Source organism: Ornithorhynchus anatinus, chromosome 4, assembly GCF_004115215.2.
Source record: "Ornithorhynchus anatinus isolate Pmale09 chromosome 4, mOrnAna1.pri.v4, whole genome shotgun sequence".
Taxonomy (NCBI): Eukaryota; Metazoa; Chordata; class Mammalia; order Monotremata; family Ornithorhynchidae; genus Ornithorhynchus; species Ornithorhynchus anatinus.
This window is the reverse complement of record NC_041731.1, coordinates 112,332,925-112,355,625: the sequence shown is the minus strand read 5'-3', so window position 1 is coordinate 112,355,625 and position 22,701 is coordinate 112,332,925. Positions and strand designations below refer to the sequence as shown.

Sequence of the window (22,701 nt, the reverse complement as noted above, 5' to 3'; positions counted from 1 at the left end):
AAGTAGCGTGGCTTAGTGGAAAGAACACGGGCTTGGGAGGCAGAGGACGTGGGTTCTGATCCCGATTAGAACCCACCACTAGTCTGCTGTGCGACCTTCGGCGAGTCACCTAACTTTCTCTGTGCCTCAGTTACCTCCTCTGGAAAATGGGGATTAAGACTGTGAGCCCCAAGTGGGACAAGCTGATTATCTTGTATCTTACCCCATTGTTTAGTAAGCACTTAACATAATTATTATTATTATTATTGTGACTTGCACAAAGTCACATAACAGACAGTGACAGAGCTGGGACATATCTTGGTTCTGCCAGACATCACAAGCAGCTTTCAATCAATTAATTAATGGCATTTATTGAGCACCTACTGTATGCAGGAAACTATACTAATGACTTTGTAAAGTGTAAGAGTTGGAAGGTACAGTCTGTACCCTAAAGTCTACAGGGAAATATGGACACTTAAATTACAGCTAGGGGGAATTAAAAATGATACTATGGGGTTGTGTAACAAGTATTTAGGGTGTTCAGAAGGACCGAAGTGGAAACGTGATCTCAGAAGGGCTTTGACAGTGAGGAAGCAGTGTGGTCTAGTGAAAAGAGCACAGGCCTGGGAGTCGGAGGATCTGGGTTCTAATCCCAGTTCTGTCACTTGTCTGCTGTGTGACCCAGGGCAAGTCACTTAATTTATCTCTGCCTCAGCTAACTCAGCTGTAAAATGGGGATTAAGTCCTTCTCCCTCCGATTTAGGCTGTGAGCCCCATGAGAGGAAGGGACTGTGTCCAACTTGCTTATCTTGTACCTTCCCCAGTGCCTAATACAATGCCTGGCACGTAGTGAGCCCTTAACAAATATTAAAAAACTGAAAATGGGAAGAGGTGTGACCTGTTGCATATGAAGGGAGAGGGAGTTCCATGGCAGAGTGGATAGAGAAAAGACCTGGAAGTCAGAAGGTCATGGGTTCTAATCCTGGCTCCACCCCTTGTCTGCTTTGTGACCTTGGGCAAGTCGCTTCACTTCTCTGTGCCTCAGTCCCCTCACCTGTAAAACGGTGATTGAGACTGTGAGCCCCACTTGGGACGGGACTATGTCCAACCCAATTTGTTTGTATCCCCTACAGTGCTTAATACACTACCTGGCATACGGTAAGCGCTAAACAAATACCACAAGTATTATTATTACTAGGCAAGGTGGGAAGGCACGGGCAAAAGGGCAGCAGTGAGAAAGATGAGAACAAGGTAGAGGGAAGAGGTTATTTTAAGAGGAATAACGAGTGTGAGCCGGAGTATAATGGGAGAAAAGGAAGTATATAAGAGAGAACTGATTGAGTGTTTAAAGCCAACAGTCAGAAGTTTCTGCTTGAAGTGGAGAGGAATTGGCGACCACATACGTTTTAGAAATATGGTCTAGGCAGCAGAATGAAGCATAGACCGGAGAGGAGAAACTGGAGGTAGGGAAGTCGGCAAGGAGGCACATACAATAGTCAAACTGGGACATGACAATCCCCTGGATCAACGAGGTGGCTGTTTGCATGAAGAGGAAAGAATGGATTCTGGAACTGCTGTGGAAGAAGAAGTGACAGGATTTGGTGACTGAATGTGGGAGTTGAAAGAGGGGGAAGAATCAAGGGTAACTCCAAGACTGGAGAGATTGGGGAGGAAGGTGGCATTGTCAACTGTGATGGAAAAGGAGGTGGAGAAGATATGGAGGGGGTTTTGAGGAGTTCAGTAGGCTTTATATAATCATAAAAATAAGCGTTTTTGCATATTCATGAGTGCCATCTATGAGTTATACTTATCGTGAAATGGCACGGCGGGATCATCAACAAAGGAGACTTAGAAAGCCACTGGCCCATGACCACAGAAGCCGTGGCCTCCGCCTTGCCTTCTTGGGAAGGACGTGTGCCGACTATGGATGTCAGCAAGATAAGCCCGCAACTTCTGCACGGTGAACCGAAGCTGCATAATTGCAAGCCGAGCCGGCAAAGGCTCTGCGGTAAGGACTCACTATAACACGCCCCCTCCCCCGGCCCCGCCCACCTCACCTCTGGCCCCGCCCCATAGACGTCCATCATCCGGCGGAGCCCCGCCCCCTCCCTCTCACGCCCCCTCCCCCGCCCTCTCCTTCCTTCCTTCCTTCCTTCCTTCCTTCCTTCCTTCCTTCCTTCCTTCCTTCCTTCCTTCCTTCCTTCCTTCCTTCCTTCCTTCCTTCCTTCCTTCCTTCCTTCCTTCCTTCCTATTGAGCGTTTACTGTGTGCAAAGCACTGTACCAAACCTTTGAAAAGTACAATGGGGCAGCAGCTCGAGACCATCCCTGTCCAACAATGGGCTCACAGTCTAAATGTGGGGAGATAGCAAAACCCAACAAGATAACAGGCATCAATAGCTCTCTATAATAGCATATAATATAGTGTAATATGATATAATATTATCTTATTATGTATTATATTATTAATATTACATAATTATAATAATATATAATATAATAAGAAAATATATGATATGACGTTGATAACGCTCTATCAATAGCATCAACACCCCCTCCCCCTCATTCATTCATTTAATCGTATTTAATAATAATCATGCTAATTACGGTGTCTGTTAAGCGCTTACTCTGTGCCAAGCACTGTTCTAAGCGCTGGGGTAGATATCGGCTTTGCCATTTGTCACCTATGTGACTGTGGGCAAGTCATTTAGCTTCTCTGGGCCTCAGTTACCTCATCTTTAAAATGGGGATGAATGAATGAATGAACGAACAGATGAATGAATGGATGAATGATTGAACAGATGGATGGTTGGATGAATGAACGGATGAATGAACGAACAGATGGATGGATGGATGGATGGATGGATGGATGGATGGATGGATGGATGGATGGATGGATGGATGGATGGATGGATGGTTGGATGAATGAACGGATGAATGAACGAACAGATGGATGGATGGATGGATGGATGGATGGATGGATGGATGGATGGATGGATGGACGGACGGATGGATGGATAGATGAACGGATGAATGAATGAATGAACGGATGAATGAATGAACGGATGGATGGATGGATGGATGGATGGATGGATAGATAGATAGATAGATAGATGAACGGATGAATGAATGAATGAACGGATGAATGAACGAACGGATGGATGGATGGATGAACGGATGAATGAATGAATGAACGGATGAATGAACGAATGAACGGATGAATGAATGAACGAATGAACGGATGAATGAATGAACGGATGGATGGATGGATGAACGGATGAATGAATGAACGGATGAATGAATGAACGGATGGATGGATGGATGGATGGATGGATGGATAGATAGATAGATAGATGAACGGATGAATGAATGAATGAACGGATGAATGAACGAACGGATGGATGGATGGATGAACGGATGAATGAATGAATGAACGGATGAATGAATGAACGGATGGATGGATGGATGGATGGATGGATGGATGGATGGATGGATGGATGGATGGATAGATAGATGAACGGATGAATGAATGAATGAACGGATGAATGAACGAACGGATGGATGGATGGATGGATGGATGGATGGATGGATGGATGGACGGATGGATGAATGGATGGACGGATGGATGAATGGATGAATGAACGGATGAATGAACGAACGGATGGATGGATGGATGAACGGATGAATGAATGAATGAACGGATGAATGAATGAACGGATGGATGGATGGATGGATGGATGGATGGATGGATGGATGGATGGACGGACGGATGGATGGATAGATGAACGGATGAATGAATGAATGAACGGATGAATGAACGAACGGATGGATGGATGGATGGATGGATGGATGGATGGATGGATGGATGGATGGATGGACGGATGGATGAATGGATGAATGAACGGATGAATGAACGAACGAGCGAATGAATGGACAGACGGATGGATGGATGGATGGATGGATGGATGGATGGATGGATGGATGGATGGATGGATGGACGGATGAATGAACGGATGAATGAACGAACGAGCGAATGAATGGACAGACGGACGGACGGATGGATGGATGAGGTGAGGAGGGAGGGCGTTCCGGGACCGCGGGAGGACGAATGAAAGAACGGAAGGATGGATAGATGAATGAAAGAATGAATGAATGGATGGATGAAGGAATGAATGGGTGAATGAACGGACGGACGGATGGACGGATGGATGGATGAACGGATGGACGGATGGATGAACGGATGAATGAACGAACGGATGGATGGGTGAATGAATGAACGAACAGATGAAAAGGTGAATGAATGAATGAATGAACGATGGCAGGTTCCGGGAGGCGGGGGGAGCGGGGTGGCCGGGGCTGCCGGTCAGTGCGCATGCGCGGAAGAGCCCTCTAAGGCGCTCCGGCTTGGGTCCCTCCCCCGCCCCCCGCCCGCGCGGACGAGGAGGAGGAGGCGGTGGAGGCGGCGTAGGGCCGCCCCCTGGTGGGCGGGTCCCGAAGCGGCGTCGGGCGGCGGTGGGCGGCGTCGGGCGGCGGTGGGCGGCGTCGGGCGGCGTCGGGCGGCGTCGGGCGGCGTCGGGCGGCGTCGGGCGGCGGACGGATCCGAGCCATGGCGGCGGCGGTGCTGCGACGCGGCTGCGGGGTGAGAGGCGCCGGGCGGAGGGAGCCGGGAGGGCCGCGGGGAGGGAGGCGGCCCCCGCTGCGAGGGAGGAGGCCCCCGCTGCAAAACCGCCTCTGTCGCCGCCCAGCGCTAAACTATGTGCGAAGCGCTGGGCGCGGGCGCTTCGCACCCAGATAGACCCCCCCCCCTCCCCGCCCCCCGGCGCGGCCCGAAACAACTCGAACAACGTTGGTCTTCGTTCAGCGCTTCCTAGGCGCCGAGCCCCGTTCTAAGCGCCGGGGGAGATCCAGGGCCATCGGCTGGGCCCACGTCAGGCTCCCGGTTTTGCTCCCCATTTTCCAGATGAGGGAACTGAGGCCCCCGACAAGTGAAGTGACTTGCCCGCTGGCACGCAGCTGCCAAGGGGCAGAGGCGGGATTCGAACCCACCACCTCGGACTCCCCAGCCCGGCGGCTCTTGCCACGGAGCCACGCGGCTTCTCAACGTAGTCAGTCTCTGGGGAATCGAGGGGAAGCCGCGTGGCTCGGGGGGGGGGGGGGAGGACGAGCTGGGGAGTCGGAGGTCGTGGGTTCGGATCCCGCTCTGCCAGTTAGCCGTGTGACCGGGCAAGTCCGCTTCTCTGGGCCTCAGTTTCCTCATCTGTCAAATGGGGACGAAGACTGTGAACCTCGAGAGGGACCGCTTGATGACCCTGTATCTCCCCCGGCGCTTAGTACAGTGCTCCGCACCTAGTAAGCGCTTAACTCCAACATTATTATTAATAATGTTAATAATGTTGGTATTTGTTCAGCGCTTACTAGGTGCGGAGCACCGTTCTAAGCGCTGGGGGGAGACCCAGGGGAAATCAGATTGTCCCAAGTGGGGCTCCCAGTCTTCATCCCCATTGGACAGATGAGGGCACCGAGGCCCAGAGAAGTGAAGTCACTTGCCCACAGTCACACAGCTGTCGGGCGTCAGAGGCGGGATTCGAACCCATGACCTCTGACTCCCAAGCCCGGGCCCTTTCCGCCGTGCCACGCCGCTCCTCTTCTTATTACGCTTCATTAACCGAATAAATAGGGTACTAAAAGTCTATACGAGTGAGCACAGTGGGAGGAGCAGAGGGAAAGGGGGTTTAGCAGAGGGGAGGTGAAGGGGGGAGGCAGAGAGGGAGCAGAGGGAAAGGGGGGCTCAGTCTGGGAAGGCCTCCTGGAGGAGGTGAGCTCTCAGTAGGGCTCGGAAGAGGGGAAGAGAGGGAGTTTGGCAGAGGTGAGGAGGGAGGGCATTCCATGCCAGGGGTAATAATACTAATAATGTTGGCATTTAAGTGCTTACTAGGTGCCGAGCACGGTTCTAAGCGCTGGGGGAGATCCAGGGTCATCAGGTCGTCCCACGTGAGGCTCACAGTCTTCATCCCCATTTTCCAGATGAGGTCACTGAGGCCCAGAGAGGCCACTCGCCCACAGTCCCCCGGCTGCCAAGTGGCAGAGCCGGGATTCGGACCCATGACCTCCGACTCCCCAGGCCGGGCTCTTGCCACCGAGCCACGCTGCTTCGTCAGTGGGGGTCGGAATTCCTCCCCCACGCACGGTCCTCCTCCTTGCCTCCCTGTTCCCCAGCTGGTCCCACGGCTTCTGATCCATCAGCCTTGGGGGCCCGAACCACTTTTCGCCCTCCTCGCCTTGGGTGAACCCCGACTTGCGGGTGGACTGTGGACCCGCGTAGGGGCCGTCCCACCTCGGGGCTGTTTGGGGGGCCCAGGACGAAGAAGAGGAGGTGGGGGGGACCCCCAGCCTCCACGTGAAGCAGCGTGGCCTAGCGGATGGACCGGCCTGGGATTCAGAAAGCCGTAATACTAATAACGATGGCCTGCGTTAAGCGCTTACTGTGGGCCGAGCACTGTCCTAAGCAAAGGGGGAGATACGAGGTCATCAGGTTGTCCCGTGTGGGGCTCCCATCTTAATCCCCATTTTACAAAGTTCCCTGAGGCACAGAGAAGTGATGCGACTTGCCCAAAGTCACCCAGCTGACAAGTGGGGCCGGGATTAGAACCCACGACCTCCGATTCCCAAGCCCGGGCTCTTTCCACTAAGCCAGTCTGCCTCTCGAGTCCCGGATCCTCCACTTCATAATAATAAGAGTAATTATATAATAATAATAATAACAGTAGTATTTGTTACTACTAGGGAAGCAGCGTGGCTCAGTGGAAAGAGCCCGGGCTTGGGAGTCAGAGGTCATAGGTTCAAATCCTGACTCTGCCACTTGTCAGCTGTGTGACTGTGGGCGGTTCACTTCACTTCTCTGTGCCTCAGTGACCTCATCTGTAAAATGGGGATTAACCGTGAGCCTCACAGGGGACAACCTGATTCCCCCGTATCTACGCCAGCACTTAGAACATAGTAAGCGCTTAACAAATACCAACATTATTATTATTAAAGTCACACAGCTGGCAACCCATGATCTCTGATTCCCAAGCCCCTGCTCTTTCCTCTAAGCCAGGCTGCCTCTCTACGCCCGCATCCTCCATTTAATAATAACAATAGTAGTATTTAAGTGCTTTCTGTGTGCCAAGCACTGTTCCAAACTTTGGGGTTGATACAGGGTCATCAGATTGCCCTACATGGGGTCAACAGTCCTAATCCCCATTTTACAGATGAGGTAACCCAGGCCCAGGGAAGTGAAGTGTCTTACCCAAGATAAGGCGGACGAGTGGCAGAGTCAGGATTAGAACCCACATCCTCTGACTCCCAAGCCCGGGCTCTTTCTACTAAGCCGTGTTGTCCGCTGTGTGGCCTGGGGCAAGTCACTTCACTTCTCTGGACCTCGGTTACTTCATCTATAAAAAGGGGATCGAGAATGGGAGGCCCAGGTGGGACGGGGATTGTGTCTAACCCAATTTGCTTGTATCCACCCCAGTGCTTAGTTCAGTGTCTGGCACACAGTCAGCACTTAACGAATACCGTCATTATTATTAGTATCTCCACAGCAAAGGGGTTTTGGCCACGGTGATGTTGAAAGTCATCGGTGAGAGAGAGCGAAAAGCTCACTGTGGGCAGGGAGCCCATCTACAAACTCCGTGTAGGATAGTCTCCCAAGCGCTTAGTACAGTGCTCGGCACAAAGTGCTCAATAAATTCCATTACCCAGCTCTCCCTGCCTTCAGCGTTCATGCATCGTATTTATTGAGCGCTTACTGTGGGCAGAACAATGTACTGAGCGCTTGGAAAAGTACAATGCAACAATAGAGAGACAGTCCCCGCCCACGACAGGCTCACAGTCTAGAGGGGGCATCAAAACCAGTAAACGGGCGTCAATATAAAAAGGATTATAGATATACACACATATGTGTGTGTGTATATCTATAACATATATATATATTATGTGTATATCTATAATATATATCTTATATATATAAGTGCTTTGGGGTGAGGAGAGGGGCGGAGAGCAGAGGGAGCCTATGTTGGTGACGCAGTCGTGGGAGCTGGGGAAAAGTGGGGCTTAATCTGGGAAGGCCTCTTGAAGGAGGTGTGCCTTCAGTAGGGGTTTGAAGGAGGGAAGAGTGATTTCTGACTGATTTGAGGAGGCAGGATGTTCCAGACCAGAGGGAGGACGTGAGCCAGGGGTCGATGGCGGGACAGACGATATCGAGGCACAGAGAGAAGGTTAGCACCAGAAGTGAAGTGGGGATTTTTCTTTTTTTTAATGGTATTTAAGTGCTTATTACGTGCCGGGCACTGTACTAAGCGCTGGAGTAGATGCTGCTAATCAGGTTCGACGGAGTCCCTGTCCCCCATGGGGCTCACGGTCTTAATCCCCATTTTACAAGTGAAGTGATTGAGGCACAGAGAAGTGACTTGCTCAAGGTCACCCAGCAGACGTGGTGGAGTTGAGCGTGGCTCAGTGGAAAGAGCCCGGGCTTGGGAGGCAGAGGTCATGGGTTCGACTCCCGGCTCTGCCACTTGTCAGCTGTGTGACTGCGGGCAAGTCACTGAACTTCTCTGTGCCTCAGTGACCTCATCTGTAAAATGGGGATTAACTGTGAGCCTCAAGTGGGACAACCTGATCACCCTGTATCTCCCCCCAGCGCTTAGAACAGTGCTCTGCACATAGTAAGCGCTTAACAAATGCCAACATTATTATTAGAACCCAGGTCCTTCTGACAGGCCCCTGCTCTATCCAGGAGGCCAAACTGCTAATCTACCTACCCTTTGTACTTGTTTGATATTCACCCCACCCACAGCATTTATGTGCATATCCCTTATTTATATGATTAAGTTAATGTTTACCCCTCTGGACTCCTTGTGGGCAGGTAATCCAACCCTTGCATTCTCAAACACTTAGTACAGTACTCTCCACATAGTAAGCACTCAGTCAATGCCATTAAGGTTTCACAAAATGTGTAAATCCATAGTATGGGGCCTGCAAATTAAGTGATATGAAGGAAATCAAGCAAGGACTTTTACTGAGTTCTCAGTGTGTTCAGAGCACTTTACTAACTGCTTGGGAGAGTACAGTCTCCCCCGATTAGACTGTAAGCCCGACAGTGGGCAGGGACTGTCTCTATCTGTTGCTGATTTGTACATTCCAAGCGCTCAGTACAGTGGTCTGCACATAGTAAGTGCTCAATAAATACTATTGAATGAATATAGTGAAGTAATAACTTTTGGACAGGAATTTATTTATTTTTTTTTTGACCTGCAATGAAAAATAGTAAGACTTCTTCTTTTCCAATACTTTTGCTTCCTTTTCTCTTCTTCCCCAGCTACCTTTGTGATCTGTCCAAAGCACAGATATAATGAGGATCAACACTGTAAATGCGTCAGAGAAGCAGCGTGGCTCGGTGGAAAGAGCCCGGGCTTGGGAGTCAGAGGCCGTGGGTTCTAATCCCGGCACCGCCGCTTGCCAGCTGTGTGACTTTGGGCAAGTCGCTTCACTTCTCTGGGTCTCAGTTACCTCTTCTGTAAAATGGGGATTAAAACTGTGAGCCCCACGTGGGGCAACCTCATCGCCTTGTATCCCCCAGCGCTTAGGACAGTGCTTTGCACCTAGTAAACACTTAACAAATACCACCATTTATTTTTTATTTTATTTAAATACATTTTTGGTAAATTGGCAAATACTGCCAAGACCGTCGTTGAAATACGACCCTTGCCCTATGTGCAAGTGAAATATTGCAAATTAGGGGTCAGCTTCCTTCTCAAAAAAGTTTGGGGCTTTTAGTAACGTTTCTTCAAAGTATATCTTCCGATCGGTGATATTTATTGAGCGTTTACTGTACTACGCATATGGGAAAGTACATACAATATAGTTGGCAGATACAGTCTCTGCCCACAAGTAGCTTGGAGTCGGGAAGGGGAGACAGACATTAAAGTAAATTACAGAAGGGGAAATGGAGGATGAGGATATCAATCAGTGGTATTTGTTGAGCTGTTTATTGTGTGCAGCTCCCTGTACTAATACCGCAGAAATTGTCAGAGACATTCTCTGCTAACAAGATGCTTACAGTTGAGGGGGGAGGCGACATTTAATATAAATAAATTATGGCTATGTACATAGCGCTCTGAGGGAGGGATACAGAGTGGTATATCTAAGGGCTTAAAGAGTACAGATCTGAGTGCGTAAGCAACACAGAGGAGAGAGTGAATGGGGAAACGAGGGCCTGGTCGGGAAAGCGCTTAGTACAGTGCTCTGTAAGCAGTAAGGGCTCAATAGATATGATTGACTGAAAGGCCCCCTGGAGAAGATAGGATTTTTAGTAGGACTTTGGAGATCGGGAGAGGGGCGGCGTGTGGAATATGAAGGGAGAGGGAGTTCCAGCCCAACTGGAGGCTGCGGGGAAGGGGTTAGTGGCGAGACGGGGGAGATCGAGGAAAACTGAGTAATTGGCATTAGAGGAGCCAAGCGTGTAGGTTGGGCTGTAGTAGGAGATCAGGTAAGGTAGACAGCGTGGCTCAGTGGAACGAGCCCGGGTTTGAGAGTCGGAGGTCGTGGGTTCTAATTCGGGTTCCTCAACTTGTGTGCTGTGTGACTTTGGTCTGTGCCCCAGTTACCTCATCTGTAAAATGGGGATTAAAACTGTGAGCCCCACATGGGACAACCTGATCACCTTGTATCTCCCAGTGCTTAGAACAGTGCTTTGCACATAGTAAGCGCTTAACAAATACCATCAGTATTATTAGAAGGGGATGAGCTGAGGGAGTTCCGTAAAGCCGCCGGTAAGGAGTTTCTGCTTGATGCGGAAATGGAGGAGCAACTGTTGGAGGTTTTTTGAGGAGAAGGGAGATGGGGAGTGAGAGTTTTTTCTAGAAAAATGGTCTGGCCAGCGGAATCAAATACGGACTGGAGAGGGGAGAGGCCAGGAGGTCAGTGAGGTAGCTGATGCAGGAGTCAGTCGATGGTATTGCCTGCTTGCAGTGTTCAGTGTGTTTTGTCCAATTTAGCAAAAACCCTCCTCTCCAAACAGTTTTAGAGAAGCAGCGTGGTTCAGTGGAAAGAGCCCGGGTTTGGGAGTCCGAGGTCATGGCTTTGAATCCCAGCTCCGCCACTTGGCAGCTGTGTGACTGTGGGCAAGTCACTTCACTTCTCTGTAAAATGGGGATGGAGACTGTGAGCCTCACGTGGGACAACCTGATTCCCCTGTATCTACCCCAGCACTTAGAACAGTGCCCTGCACCTAGTAAGTGCTTAACAAATACCAACATTATTATTATTATTAATAAAATAACCAAGAATTAGACATTATGAAATGTGTAATAATAATAATGTTGGTATTTGTTAAGCTCTTACTAGGTGCAGAGCACTGTTCTAAGCACTGGGATAGATACAGGGTAATCAGGTTGTCCCACATGAGGCTCACAGTCTTAATCCCCATTTTGCAGATGAGGGAACTGAGGCCCGGAGAAGTAAAGTGACTTGCCCAGAGTCACACAGCTGACGAGTGGCGGAGCTGGGATTCACGCGAGCACACACGTACGCACCCACCCGCGGTCCCGAGCTCAGTTTGTAATGGGAGGAGCTGGAGCCCCTTTCCCGTGACTGGCGGAGCCTCCCTACTTCTGTTCTCCCCAGCCTTAATGGCACAGATATCTTACACCTTAAGCTCAGCACATTTCAAAATGGTTTAAAAATGTATTTTTATACCTGAACAGAGATTGTACATATAGTTGCAATATCTCTGAAATTCCCTGTAGTGTCTGTCTCCCCCACTCGTTGTAAACTCCTTGCGGGCAGATATCATGTCTACCGACTCTACTGGACTCTCCCCAGATGCTTAGTATAGTGCTCAGCCCAGGGTGCCTCTTCAGTAAATACCATTGATTCATTCATTTAATCGTATTTATTGAGCGCTTACTGTGTGCAGAGCACCGTACTAAGTGCCTGGAAAGTACAATTTGGCAACGGAGACAATCCCTGCCCAACAACGGGCTCACAGTCTAAAAGAGGGAGGCAGACACCAAAACAAAACACATAGCACAGTGCTCTGCGCACAGCACTCAATAACTACAGTTGATTTCAAACAGAAGGGGTGGGCAGATATGCTTCAGCCTGAGAGCCTCCTGTAGAAATGGAGACTGTATGGTGGCGGTAAATACTCATCAGATGAACAGTTCACATTTAAAGGAGGACGATCTGAATTTAACGTTGACTAGTGTTCAGTGATTTTAGTGAAAAATAAAGAAAACTTGAGCATTACGTCATAATGTATTAAAATTTAACCGAATGCTATCCTTCTTCCAAGTGCTTTTTTATTCGTTTAAACCATCTAGCCGACCCCCCCTTCCTTACCGTGGTATCGAAGCCGGACGTTGTTCATTCTTGATATGGAAATCAAGCTGAGATGGCTGGGTTCGATAGTGAATTTTGTTGTAGCTCAACTGTGAGGATGTTTGTCACCCATGGGTGGTTGTGAACAGATCTATGATTTTCCCGTCACCATAGGCGAAACAGAGTTTCTGAATATCTAATGAAATCTTGACTGGCCTTTCTAAATTGTTTCCTTCTCTGAAAGTGGTCTTCCTCTGGACATCACTGAACTTCAGTTGTAATCCTGGCAGGGCTTTCTCTCTATCAAACGGAAGTGGCCGTGACGCCTGCTGCAATGTTTTCTCTGTCTTTTCTGTCACAATCAATGAGAGAGTTCTCCATTCAAGTCATTCAACAACTACTGAACTCTTGTGTCTTTTGCAGCAACACTCTGAAGTATTTTAGTGTCGGAACATGAGAGCACACTTAGACTTTTCAAAATTGAAAGGGTACAGTTCCTTCCTCTCAGCTTCGCCATCATGTTCTTCAAATGTGCCAAGATAGCCACGTCAAAAACAGGATCAGACACTCAGTTTGTATGGCACGTCGGGAGGCTTTCTGCAGAAATGCCCTGATCGTGGATCCTTGTGGTCAGGGGATGGGCCCTGTTGTAATAATAATAATAACGATGGCATCTGTTAAGCGCTTACTATGTGCAAAGCACTGTTCTAAACTCTGGGGAAGATACAGGGTAATCAGGCTGTCCCACTTAGGACTCACAGCCTTCATCCCCGTTTTAATAATGTTGGTATTTGTTAAGCATTTACTATGTGCAGAGCACTGTTCTAAGCGCTGGGGTAGACACAGGGTCATCAGGTTGTCCCACGTGAGGCTCACAGTCTTAATCCCCATTTTACAGATGAGGGAACTGAGGCCCAGAGAAGTGAAGTGACTTGCCCACAGTCACCCAGCTGACAAGTGGCAGAGCCGGGATTTGAACCCATGATCTCTGACTCCCAAGCCCGGGCTCTTTCCACTGAGCCATGCTGCTGTACTCCACAGGCGCTTAGAACAGTCGCTCTGCACACAGTAAGCGCTCAATAAATACCACAGATTGATGGATCGCGTGGCTTGTCGCAGCACTGAAAATGAACAGTCGGTCCTGTCTTAACAAATGTCTTCATCCTGGGTCTCGGCTGGCACACGTTGTCTGGTTAGGATGCGATGCGTCCGTCAACACAGTTTCTCCTTAATGTGAGTATCTTCCTGTTAGAGGAGAACTGACTGTACTATGAAACTCCAAGAGCCTAATCCCTGGCAAATTCACTTGTCTTGAAGACTAACGTAGAGTGGGACGAACTACGTCTTTCCAAAAGCCAGTTCTATAATGTAGGAGTTGCATTCTCGCAAAACCTTAAATGAAGTGAAACTCTCATTATAGTAGGACTCAAACCGGGCCGGACCCTGCGTGCGCATATGCGAACGTTCCTTCTTACGCCGCGACTTGCTGTATCCAGAAAGCTGCTTGTTTTGGAAAAACCTTCCTCAATTCAGCCATCACGTTCTGTCCAAAACATACAGCGAAGCTATGTTTTGGCCGTTCTGCGCCTGCTTAAGTGTAGCGATCGATCTGCGGTTAGGTTACCAGGTTGTCGCAGGGAGCTTCGGTTGTTCCAGGTCTCCAGAGTCCTTGGAGAAATCTGATCCCTCATTTGGACCTTTCGTTGATGTCACTGGTCCAACTTTTTCAGTTGCCGGTTCTTTTGAAAAAAATCGGTAACTGCTGTGTCCTTAATGGCAGAACTCACTACTGTCAAGAACTGAGGCAAACAACACGAAACTCTTGGTCTTCGTGTTCAGCTTGGAAGCCAAATCTTTAGAAACCACTTTATGTGGCAAGCGACGGCTTTTCGTGACAACCTAAAGTTCTCACATTTGTATTCTGGGCCCTGGATGCCAGGAGCATCAACTCTACATTCTTTCAGAAACTTTCCCCTCAATCTAAGTCTTATTTTGTTTGCTGATTTGTTTTGTTTTAACAGGTTTATGGTGAGTTTCTCACCGGATCCCTGTGGTGGCGGGGCTCCCAGGTCTTTGACTCATAAACTATTTGATAGTTTGGGAGAAGCGGCGTGGCCTAGTGGATAGAGCACGAGCCTGGAAATCAGAAGGACCTGGGTTATAATCCCGGCTTCGCCACTTGTCTGCTGTGTGACCGTGGGCAGGTCACTTCACTTCTCTGGGCCTCAGTTACCTCATCTGTAAAATGGGGATTAACAATAATAATAATACTACTAATAATAAAAATAATGTTGGTATTTGTTAAACGCTTACGATGTGCAGAGCACTGTTCTAAGCGCTGGGGGAGATACAGGGTAATCAGGTTGTCCCACGTGAGGCTCACAGTCTTCATCCCCATTTTACAGATGAGGTCACTGAGGCCCGGAGAAGTTAAGTGACTTGACCACACACGGCTCCAAGTGGCGGAGCCGGGATTCGAACCCGTGACCTCTGACTCCCAAGCCCGGGCTCTTTCCACTGAGCCACGCTGCTTCTCTAAGCAGCTTCTCTAAGATTAGGACTGTGAGCCCCATATGAGACGGGGACTATGTCCAGTATGATTAATTTGTATATGCCCCAGCGTTCAGAACAGTGCTTGGCACATAATGAGCACTTAAAAAGTACCATTATTATTATTTTAATGTTTCATTGCTCCTGATGTGCCCGTCTCCGGTCCTCCCCCACCCCCACCTATATTTATAAAACTATGAACCCCTTGAGAGGCAGAGACTGTGTCTATTTCCCACCTGTGTATTCTCTCCCAGCACTTAGTACAGTGTTCTGCACTGTAAGCTCTCGATAGATACTATTCCTCTTTGGATTCCTGCGTCACCCAGTAGCAGCAGTGGGGACCCGGTCCACAATGCTCCTTCGAACTGTACTTCCCAAACACTCAGTCCAGTGCTCTGCACACAGTAAACTTTCAACAAATACAGTTTGAATTGAATTCTTCCACCTGCTTGTGAGGAGGTGGAAGAGGCTAGGCCATCCCAATTAGGATCTTTGACGGGTCAATGCGTTCTCTGGTGTGGAGGTAATTCTCCACCCCTGTGATACGTGTTCAAATAAATTGCATAAAATGAATTGTACTTTCCAGGCGTGTAGTACGGTGTTCTGCACTCAGTAAGCACTCAATAGATACGATTGAATGAATGAAATACCAAGCAAGGGCTTGAATGAATGCAGAAGAGCTGTGTGTTTTCTATTTGGGTGTTTTTGATTGTTGGAAAGGGTACCCAGAGCCCTAGTGCAGAGGCAGTGGGAAACAGAATACTCTTACTCATTAATGAGATGGTCCTTTATCCCCTCTTCTCTAGTTTGAACATTGATTTCAAAAGAACGTTCTTTTCTTTTTCCTTTTTTTTTTTTTTTTTTTACACACAGGTTCTTCGAGGGATTTCCCATTATGAATGGAGATCACAGCACACAAAAGCTGCCCAGAAGCAAGAAGCAGGTGTAGGATTTAATTTTGGTAAATATTGCATTTCTTTTGAATGTCTCCCCTGCCTTTAAATATGCCTAATGTGCTAGACTCGGATAAAACAGCTGTCCTTATACTGCGTTCCAAAGAGCTGGTGGCTCAGTGGAAAGAGCATGGGCTTTAGAGTCAGAGGTCATGGGTTCGAATCCTGGCTCTGCCACTTGTCTGCTGTGTGACTGTGGGCAAGTCACTTCACTCCTCTGGGCCTCAGTTACCTCATCTGTACAATGGAGATTAACTGTGAGCCTCACGTGGGACAACCTGATCGCCTTGTATCTACCCCAGCGCTTAGAACAGTGCTCTGCACATAGTAAGCGCTTAACAAATGCCAACATAAAGAGCTGTGGCCGACCAGGTAAGGTCGGGCCTGAGATGGGTTGACCAGTGTTACGTGTGCTCCTCTCCTGCCTTTCAACTCCATGCACCACTTCTGGGACGACACAAGGTGTAGGAGTGAGAGCTGTGGTTTCATCTGGCTCACCACTGGCCTCATTCCTTCTTCCTTATAGTGGGATTTGTTAAGTGCCTACTTAGTAAGTGTTTACTTACGGGGGGACAACGTGGCCTAGTGGTAAGAGCATGGGAGTCAGAGGACGTGAGATCTCGTCCCGGCTCCGCCTCTTGTCTGCTGTGTGACCTTGAACAAGTCACTTCACTTCTGTGCCTCAGTTACCTCATCTGTAAAATGGGGATTAAGACTGTGAGCCCCTCATGGGGCAACCTGATTACCTTGGATCTGCCCCAGTCCTTAGAACAGTGCTTGGCACATGGAGTAAGCACTTAAATACCCAAATTATTACTATAATATGCACACAGTAAGCGCTCAGTGCGATTGAATTAATATGTGCCTAGCGCTGTACTAAACATTGGGTAGATGCAGATGATAAGGTCCCACTTGGGGCTCGGAGTCAAAGCAAGCATTGAATCCCTTTTATGTAGCTGAGGGAACTGAAGCACAGAGAAGTTAAGTGATTTGCCCGAGGTCACACAGCAGATAGGTGACAAAACTAGGTTTAGAACCCAGCACCTCTGACCCCCAGGCCCGTGCTCTTTCCATGAGACCATGCCGCCGTGCCGTGGCCCCACCAGAAAGCTGGAGATGGGTTGGGTATTCCGAGAGCGGTAGCTGGGGAACATAAGGAGGGGACATTTTCCAATAACGACAATAATGATATTAAGGGCTGACCATGGGCTAAACTGTGGAGCGGGATCCAAGATAATCAGATGGGGCACAGTTCTTGTTCCACAAGAGGCTTGCGGTCTCAAGGGGGGAGAACAGACATTTTAATCACCCATTTTACAGATGAAACTGAAACCCAATGAGATTAGGTTGTTTAGGAACTACTGGCCCCGGACTTTTCCTTCTCCCTCTACTTTTGCGGCTCTTGCTTTTTACCCTGACATTCCAGGAAAGAGCCCCAAGCTGCCTGTGGCTTTTTGCGTGGCCCTTGGTTGAACAGTATTCCTGAGCATTCAGCAGTGTCCGCTAATGCTAGAACCCCTGGTGTGGTTTTCCTCTTCCTATTCATCCCTCAGTTATTCGCTTTAAATCAGGCAGAAATTGGGAGCCTGTGGATTGGCAAATATTTTCTCCTCTTCTTTCCCATACCCACTTGACCCTGGCAGTGCGTTGGTTAAGGGCAATCACCCATTCCTAAGGAAAATTCCAAGGTCATTTAAGAATTCCAATCAAATCTTATCATCCAGGCATTTCAGAGACTTTATGCAAAGGATACACAGGTTTAACAGGAAAAAAAACCCTAAAATGGTCTGGCCTGGCTGCCCAGATTCCCACAGGGAAAATGAATAGAGTTTAATAATATGATCTGGTCATAAAAATAAACAGATTATTATTAGCATTGGAAGGCACCTTGGTTTTCTAGCTTGGTGAAAGAGTGATTGCTTCCTCGCTTCACTGAGCTAAGCTGTCATCTAACCTGAGCCATAAATGAATCGGCTGATTACTGTCTTCTCAAAGTGGCTAGAGCTACCTATTTAGGCTTAACTAGAGCAATACAATAATTATTTTGAGCTAATCATTCCTAATTGTCACCACTTTTTTCTAAATTTTAAAAGTGCATTTTATGATCTGCAAAAATGTATTTGAAGTCCTCTACCTTATGAGTGTGAAAATCTTCATCGTTTATTCGGGTAGACTATCTTATGTCTAAATAACTTTTCCCAGAGCGGCATGGAAAGCCACTGCTTTTTGAAATTGGAAGTTAAGTGCTTTCTGATCCCAGCTTCTCCTGCAAATTCGGTTTTGCCAGAATGTGGATTGGTTAGCAAGTTATTCATGATTATCGAGTAGATGATCAGAATACTGTAATTTTTTTTATGGTATTTGTGTAGCAGTCATTATGTGCCAGGTATTGTGAGCCAGTGTGGGACAGGGACTGTGTCCAACCCAGTTATCTTAGAGCTGTGCCTGACACATAGTAAGCACTTAACAAATACCACTGCAAAAAGAGCTGGTTGGATACAGGACAATCAGGGTGGACACGGTCCCTGTACCACATGGGGCTCACAGTCTTAATCCCCATTTCATAAATGAGGTGACTGAGGCACAGAGAAGTTAAGTGTCTTGTTCAAGATCCCAGAAGCAGACAAGTGGTGGAGCCAGGATTAGAACCCAGGTCCTTCTGTATCCCAGCCACCTGTTCTATCCACAAGGCCGTGCTGCTTCTCTTAGTTCTGCACTCTAATTTTAATTTTCACAAAAACGTTTTCTTTTAGAGCTCACGGAACAACAGAAAGAGTTTCAAGCTACTGCTCGCAAGTTTGCCCGAGAGGAGATTCTCCCAGTTGCAGCAGAATATGATAAATCTGGCGAGGTGGGCTTTAAGTATTCTCAAGGGAGAAAAGATCTTTGACTGTCAATGATTTTTGCATTTCCGTAGATGCTAATTGAATGAAATTGACTGGAAATATATTTTCCCTTTTCTCCTAATTTCTTACCACTCTCCTCCTGTAGTATCCTGTCCCCCTCATAAAGAGGGCTTGGGAATTGGGCCTGATAAATTCACACATTCCAGAAAGCTGTGGTAAGCAAATCTTGACCTCTCTTCTATTTTAATCCTTGAGCGATTCATGGATGAGAACAATGATATGAAACTCTGAGTAATACATGAGCATTTTAGCGCTCTAATAAGAAGGATGTAGCCCTCTGCACTCTAAATTGTCCAGTGTATGATTCAATTTAATCTTAACACAGGAAACCCATAAGGCATTTCATGTATTTTTTTTTTAAATCGAGGTATTTAATAATTAAAATGGTCAAAGTGATTCTGGGATTTAAAAGGGAATGATATGAGAGAAAACTAAGGTACATTTAAAAAAATTTCTTATGTTTTGGGGCAAGAACAGTGGCCCATGAATAGTATTGCTTTCTTTCGGGGAGCGGGAAGGGGAAAGGGAGAAGGAAAGAGAAAGAGAATCAATTCTAATCAAATCCTTCTTGGAAACCAGTAGTTTGTCTAATTCAGGAAAATTCCTACAATCTCCATCAGTAATTTAAGACCGATATTTTAATATATTATTGCTGTTGTTTGGTAATAATCTCTGTTATTTGTAAAGAGCAAAGAGTATATTCACCTATTACCTGAAAACAAATGGGTGAAAATTAGAATAATTACTATAAATTGTTCAACTGGATATGGTAGAACCTTGCTAATTCTGGCTAAGAGGGATTCCAATTTGAATTAGTGAAAAGAACATTTTATAAGTTAATATTCACAAACATTGCATCCTTGCTTTTGTGGGCAGGGAACATGTCTACCAACTCTTGTACTCTCCCGTGCACTTAATATTCATTCAGTTGTATTTATTATTAAGTGCTTATTGTGTGCAGAGCACTGTACTAAGCACTTGGGAAAGCCACAGTAAACAGTGACGTTCCCTGCCCACAACGAGATCTAGTACAGCACACAGTAAGCCTTCAATAAATTTTGAGTATAGCCTAATGTTCCTGTTTTCTGTTTCTGGTTGTTGGGTTTTGTTGTTGGTTTTTTTGTTTTTTACCAGTCTGTCTCTAAATCCAATTAAGTAACTGGGTTGAAAGTAATTGTTCTATGTTTGTCCCCCCTGGTGAGTACTTGGCTACTACATATTCCCTCAGTCAACGAGTAGTATTTTTGGCTGTTACTGTGTGCATAGCAAAATACGTGAGTACAGTAGTTAGAAGACATGATTCCTGCCCAAAGGTTGACAACAATAATAATAATAATTATGGTATTCGTCAAGTGCTTACTATGTGCCAGGCACAGTTCTAAGCACCCGGGAAGATAGAAGATAATCAGGTTGGACACTGTTTTTCTACCACACAGGGTTCAGTCTTAATTCCCATTTTACAGATAAGGTAACTGAGGAACACTGAAAGCATTCATTCATTCAATAGTATTTATTGAGCGCTTACTATGTGCAGAGCACTGTACTAAGCGCTTGGAATGAACAAGTCAGCAACGGATAGAGACAGTCCCTGCCGTTTGACGGGCTTACGGTCTAATCGGGGGAGACGGACAGACGAGAACAATGGCAATAAATAGAGTCGAGTGACTTGCCCAGTGTTTACACAACCGACAAGTGGCGGAGTTGGGATTAGAAGCCATGACCTTTTGACTCCCAGGTCTGTGCTCTATCTACTAGGTCATGCTGCAATCTAGTGTGTCATTTTTTCCCAGTCTGTCCCAGTTTCTGATGCACTGTCAATCGTGGGTGCGTCTCGTAAATAAATGTAGACAGAAACGTGCCCATCTTGGGCAGCAGTGAAGAAGGATATAGTAGGGAGCTGTGATTTATTGGGTTGGAATGATCACAGATCCTGGATTAACGGGATCCTGGTTACTGAGATTTTACTTTACCTGTTATGGGATTTTGTAGTTTATTAAGTCTCGTTAAAAGCCATTTGTATCGTAGGAGGCCTTGGTCTCGGAACCTTTGACGCTTGCCTCATCACGGAAGAATTGGCTTATGGCTGCACAGGGGTTCAAACTGCCATCGAAGCGAATTCCTTGGGCGTAAGTTACTCTAGGACGTTGCATTTAATAATTGTGGTAATTTAGTAAAACATTTTCCCATTCTGAAAGGGATGATTTTCTTTTGTAGCAAATGCCCGTTATCATCGCGGGAAATGAGCAACAACAAAAGAAATATCTGGGGAGGATGACGGAACAACCAATGATGTGTGTAAGTACGAAAGCTGCTCTGTAGCGAGAATTTACAGGACTCATTTTTCTGGACATTATCATAGTTCTGAACATTATCGTAGTTCTGATAAAGATTGAAATATATCCGAGAAGCAGCGTGGTCTAGTGGATAGAGCGTGGGCCTGCGAGTCAGAAGGACCTGGGTTCTAATCCCAACTCCACCACGTATCTTCTGTGTGACCTTGGGCAAGTTACTTCACTTCTCTGTGCCTTAATTACCTAATCTGTAAAATGGGGATTAGGATTGTGAGCCCTACGTGGGACAGGGACTGTGTCCAACCTGATTTCTGTGAGCCCATTGTGGGCAGGGATTGCCTCTCTCTCTTGCTGAATTGTACTTTCCAAGCTCTTAGTACAGTGTTCAGCACACTAATTGTGCAATGAATGTGATTAAATGAATTAGTTGTATCTACTCCAGTGCTTAGTAAAGTCCCTGGCATATAGTAAACGCTTAACAAATACCATAACCGGCTCTTTTGAAAATGTTCAAAAATTTAGCAAACCAGTTCATATCTAATCACATTCTGGAAAACAGAAAAATCCTTGAAGTAGAAATAATTCCCAATTCCAGAATGTTTTGGGGTATGTGTAATAGAGATAGGGAATACGTAAATCTTGGGCTCTAATCCAGGGTCTTCCACTCGTCAACTCTGTGGCCTTGGGCAGGTCACTTCATTTCTCTGTGCCTCAGTTATGTCATCTGTAAAATGGGGATTAAGACTCTGAGCTCTATGCTGGACAGGGGCTGTGTCTACCTCAATTTGCTTGTATCCACCCCAGCGCTTAGTACAGTGCCTGGTGCATAGTAAGAGCTTAACAAATGCCACAATTATTATTACTATTGTCATTATTAAATCGAAGATGCACTCTCAAGGTCATTCCATCCACCCACCCCTTTGCTTCTAGGTGGGACAAAGCCTATCGATCCAGGGTAGATGGCTCTTTATCCAAGGATGGAATCATGCAATTTCCCTTTATTTACTATTCCAGTCATCACTCACTTTTTTGTTTTGGTTTTTCCAGGTTACCTGCTTCAGTTCCTCTAAAACTTTCTTCCATAGTAGCTTTTTTTCCTCTCCTTAGTTCTTTTTTTCTTCCTGTGACCCTCATATTTTTCGTTATCTAGAACTACTAACTCTTCTAATGAAATTCTGACCTTCATTAATTCTCAGCTCTTTCCTGCCAAACTCCTGTTAATACAGACTATTATCCTGTTGTTTTTAAAGATCTATTAAATACTTTCCATTGCTTGAGGTCCGCTATGACCTTCAGGTCTCTTATTTTAGTTAGGCTTACCTGATTCCTCTTTCAGATGGAACGTCATCCTATTCACCATTTCTCTATTCAAGTCACTGACTTTTTTTCTTTCCCTGTGCTTCAGGGTGTCAACATTAGAGAAGCAGCATGGCCTAGTGGATAGAGTCAGGGTCTGGGAGTCTGAGGGACTCGGGTTCTAATCCCGGCTCCACCACTTGTCTGCTGCATGACGTTGGGCAAGTCATTTCATTTCTCTGAGCCTGTTTCCTCATCTACAAAGTGGGGATGAAGATTAATAATAATGTTGGTATTTGTTAAGCGCTTACTATGTGCCGAGCACTGTTCTAAGCGCTGGGGTAGACATAGGGGAATCAGGTTGTCCC

General features: G+C 46.9%; 1 protein-coding gene across 1 annotated transcript in view; it reads left to right on the top strand.

Moving 5' to 3' along the window:
• Positions 1 to 4,552: 4,552 nt before the first annotated feature.
• Positions 4,553 to 22,701, top strand: part of ACADM (acyl-CoA dehydrogenase medium chain) — a 50,449-nt gene continuing 32,300 nt past the window's right edge. The window contains exons 1-6 of the mRNA XM_029062483.1: positions 4,553 to 4,616; positions 15,761 to 15,848; positions 18,594 to 18,691; positions 18,832 to 18,901; positions 20,772 to 20,872; positions 20,961 to 21,041. Of these exons, the coding sequence (XP_028918316.1) occupies positions 4,584 to 4,616; positions 15,761 to 15,848; positions 18,594 to 18,691; positions 18,832 to 18,901; positions 20,772 to 20,872; positions 20,961 to 21,041 (471 nt within the window). The 5' untranslated portion in view covers positions 4,553 to 4,583. The remainder of the gene's footprint in view (positions 4,617 to 15,760; positions 15,849 to 18,593; positions 18,692 to 18,831; positions 18,902 to 20,771; positions 20,873 to 20,960; positions 21,042 to 22,701) is intronic.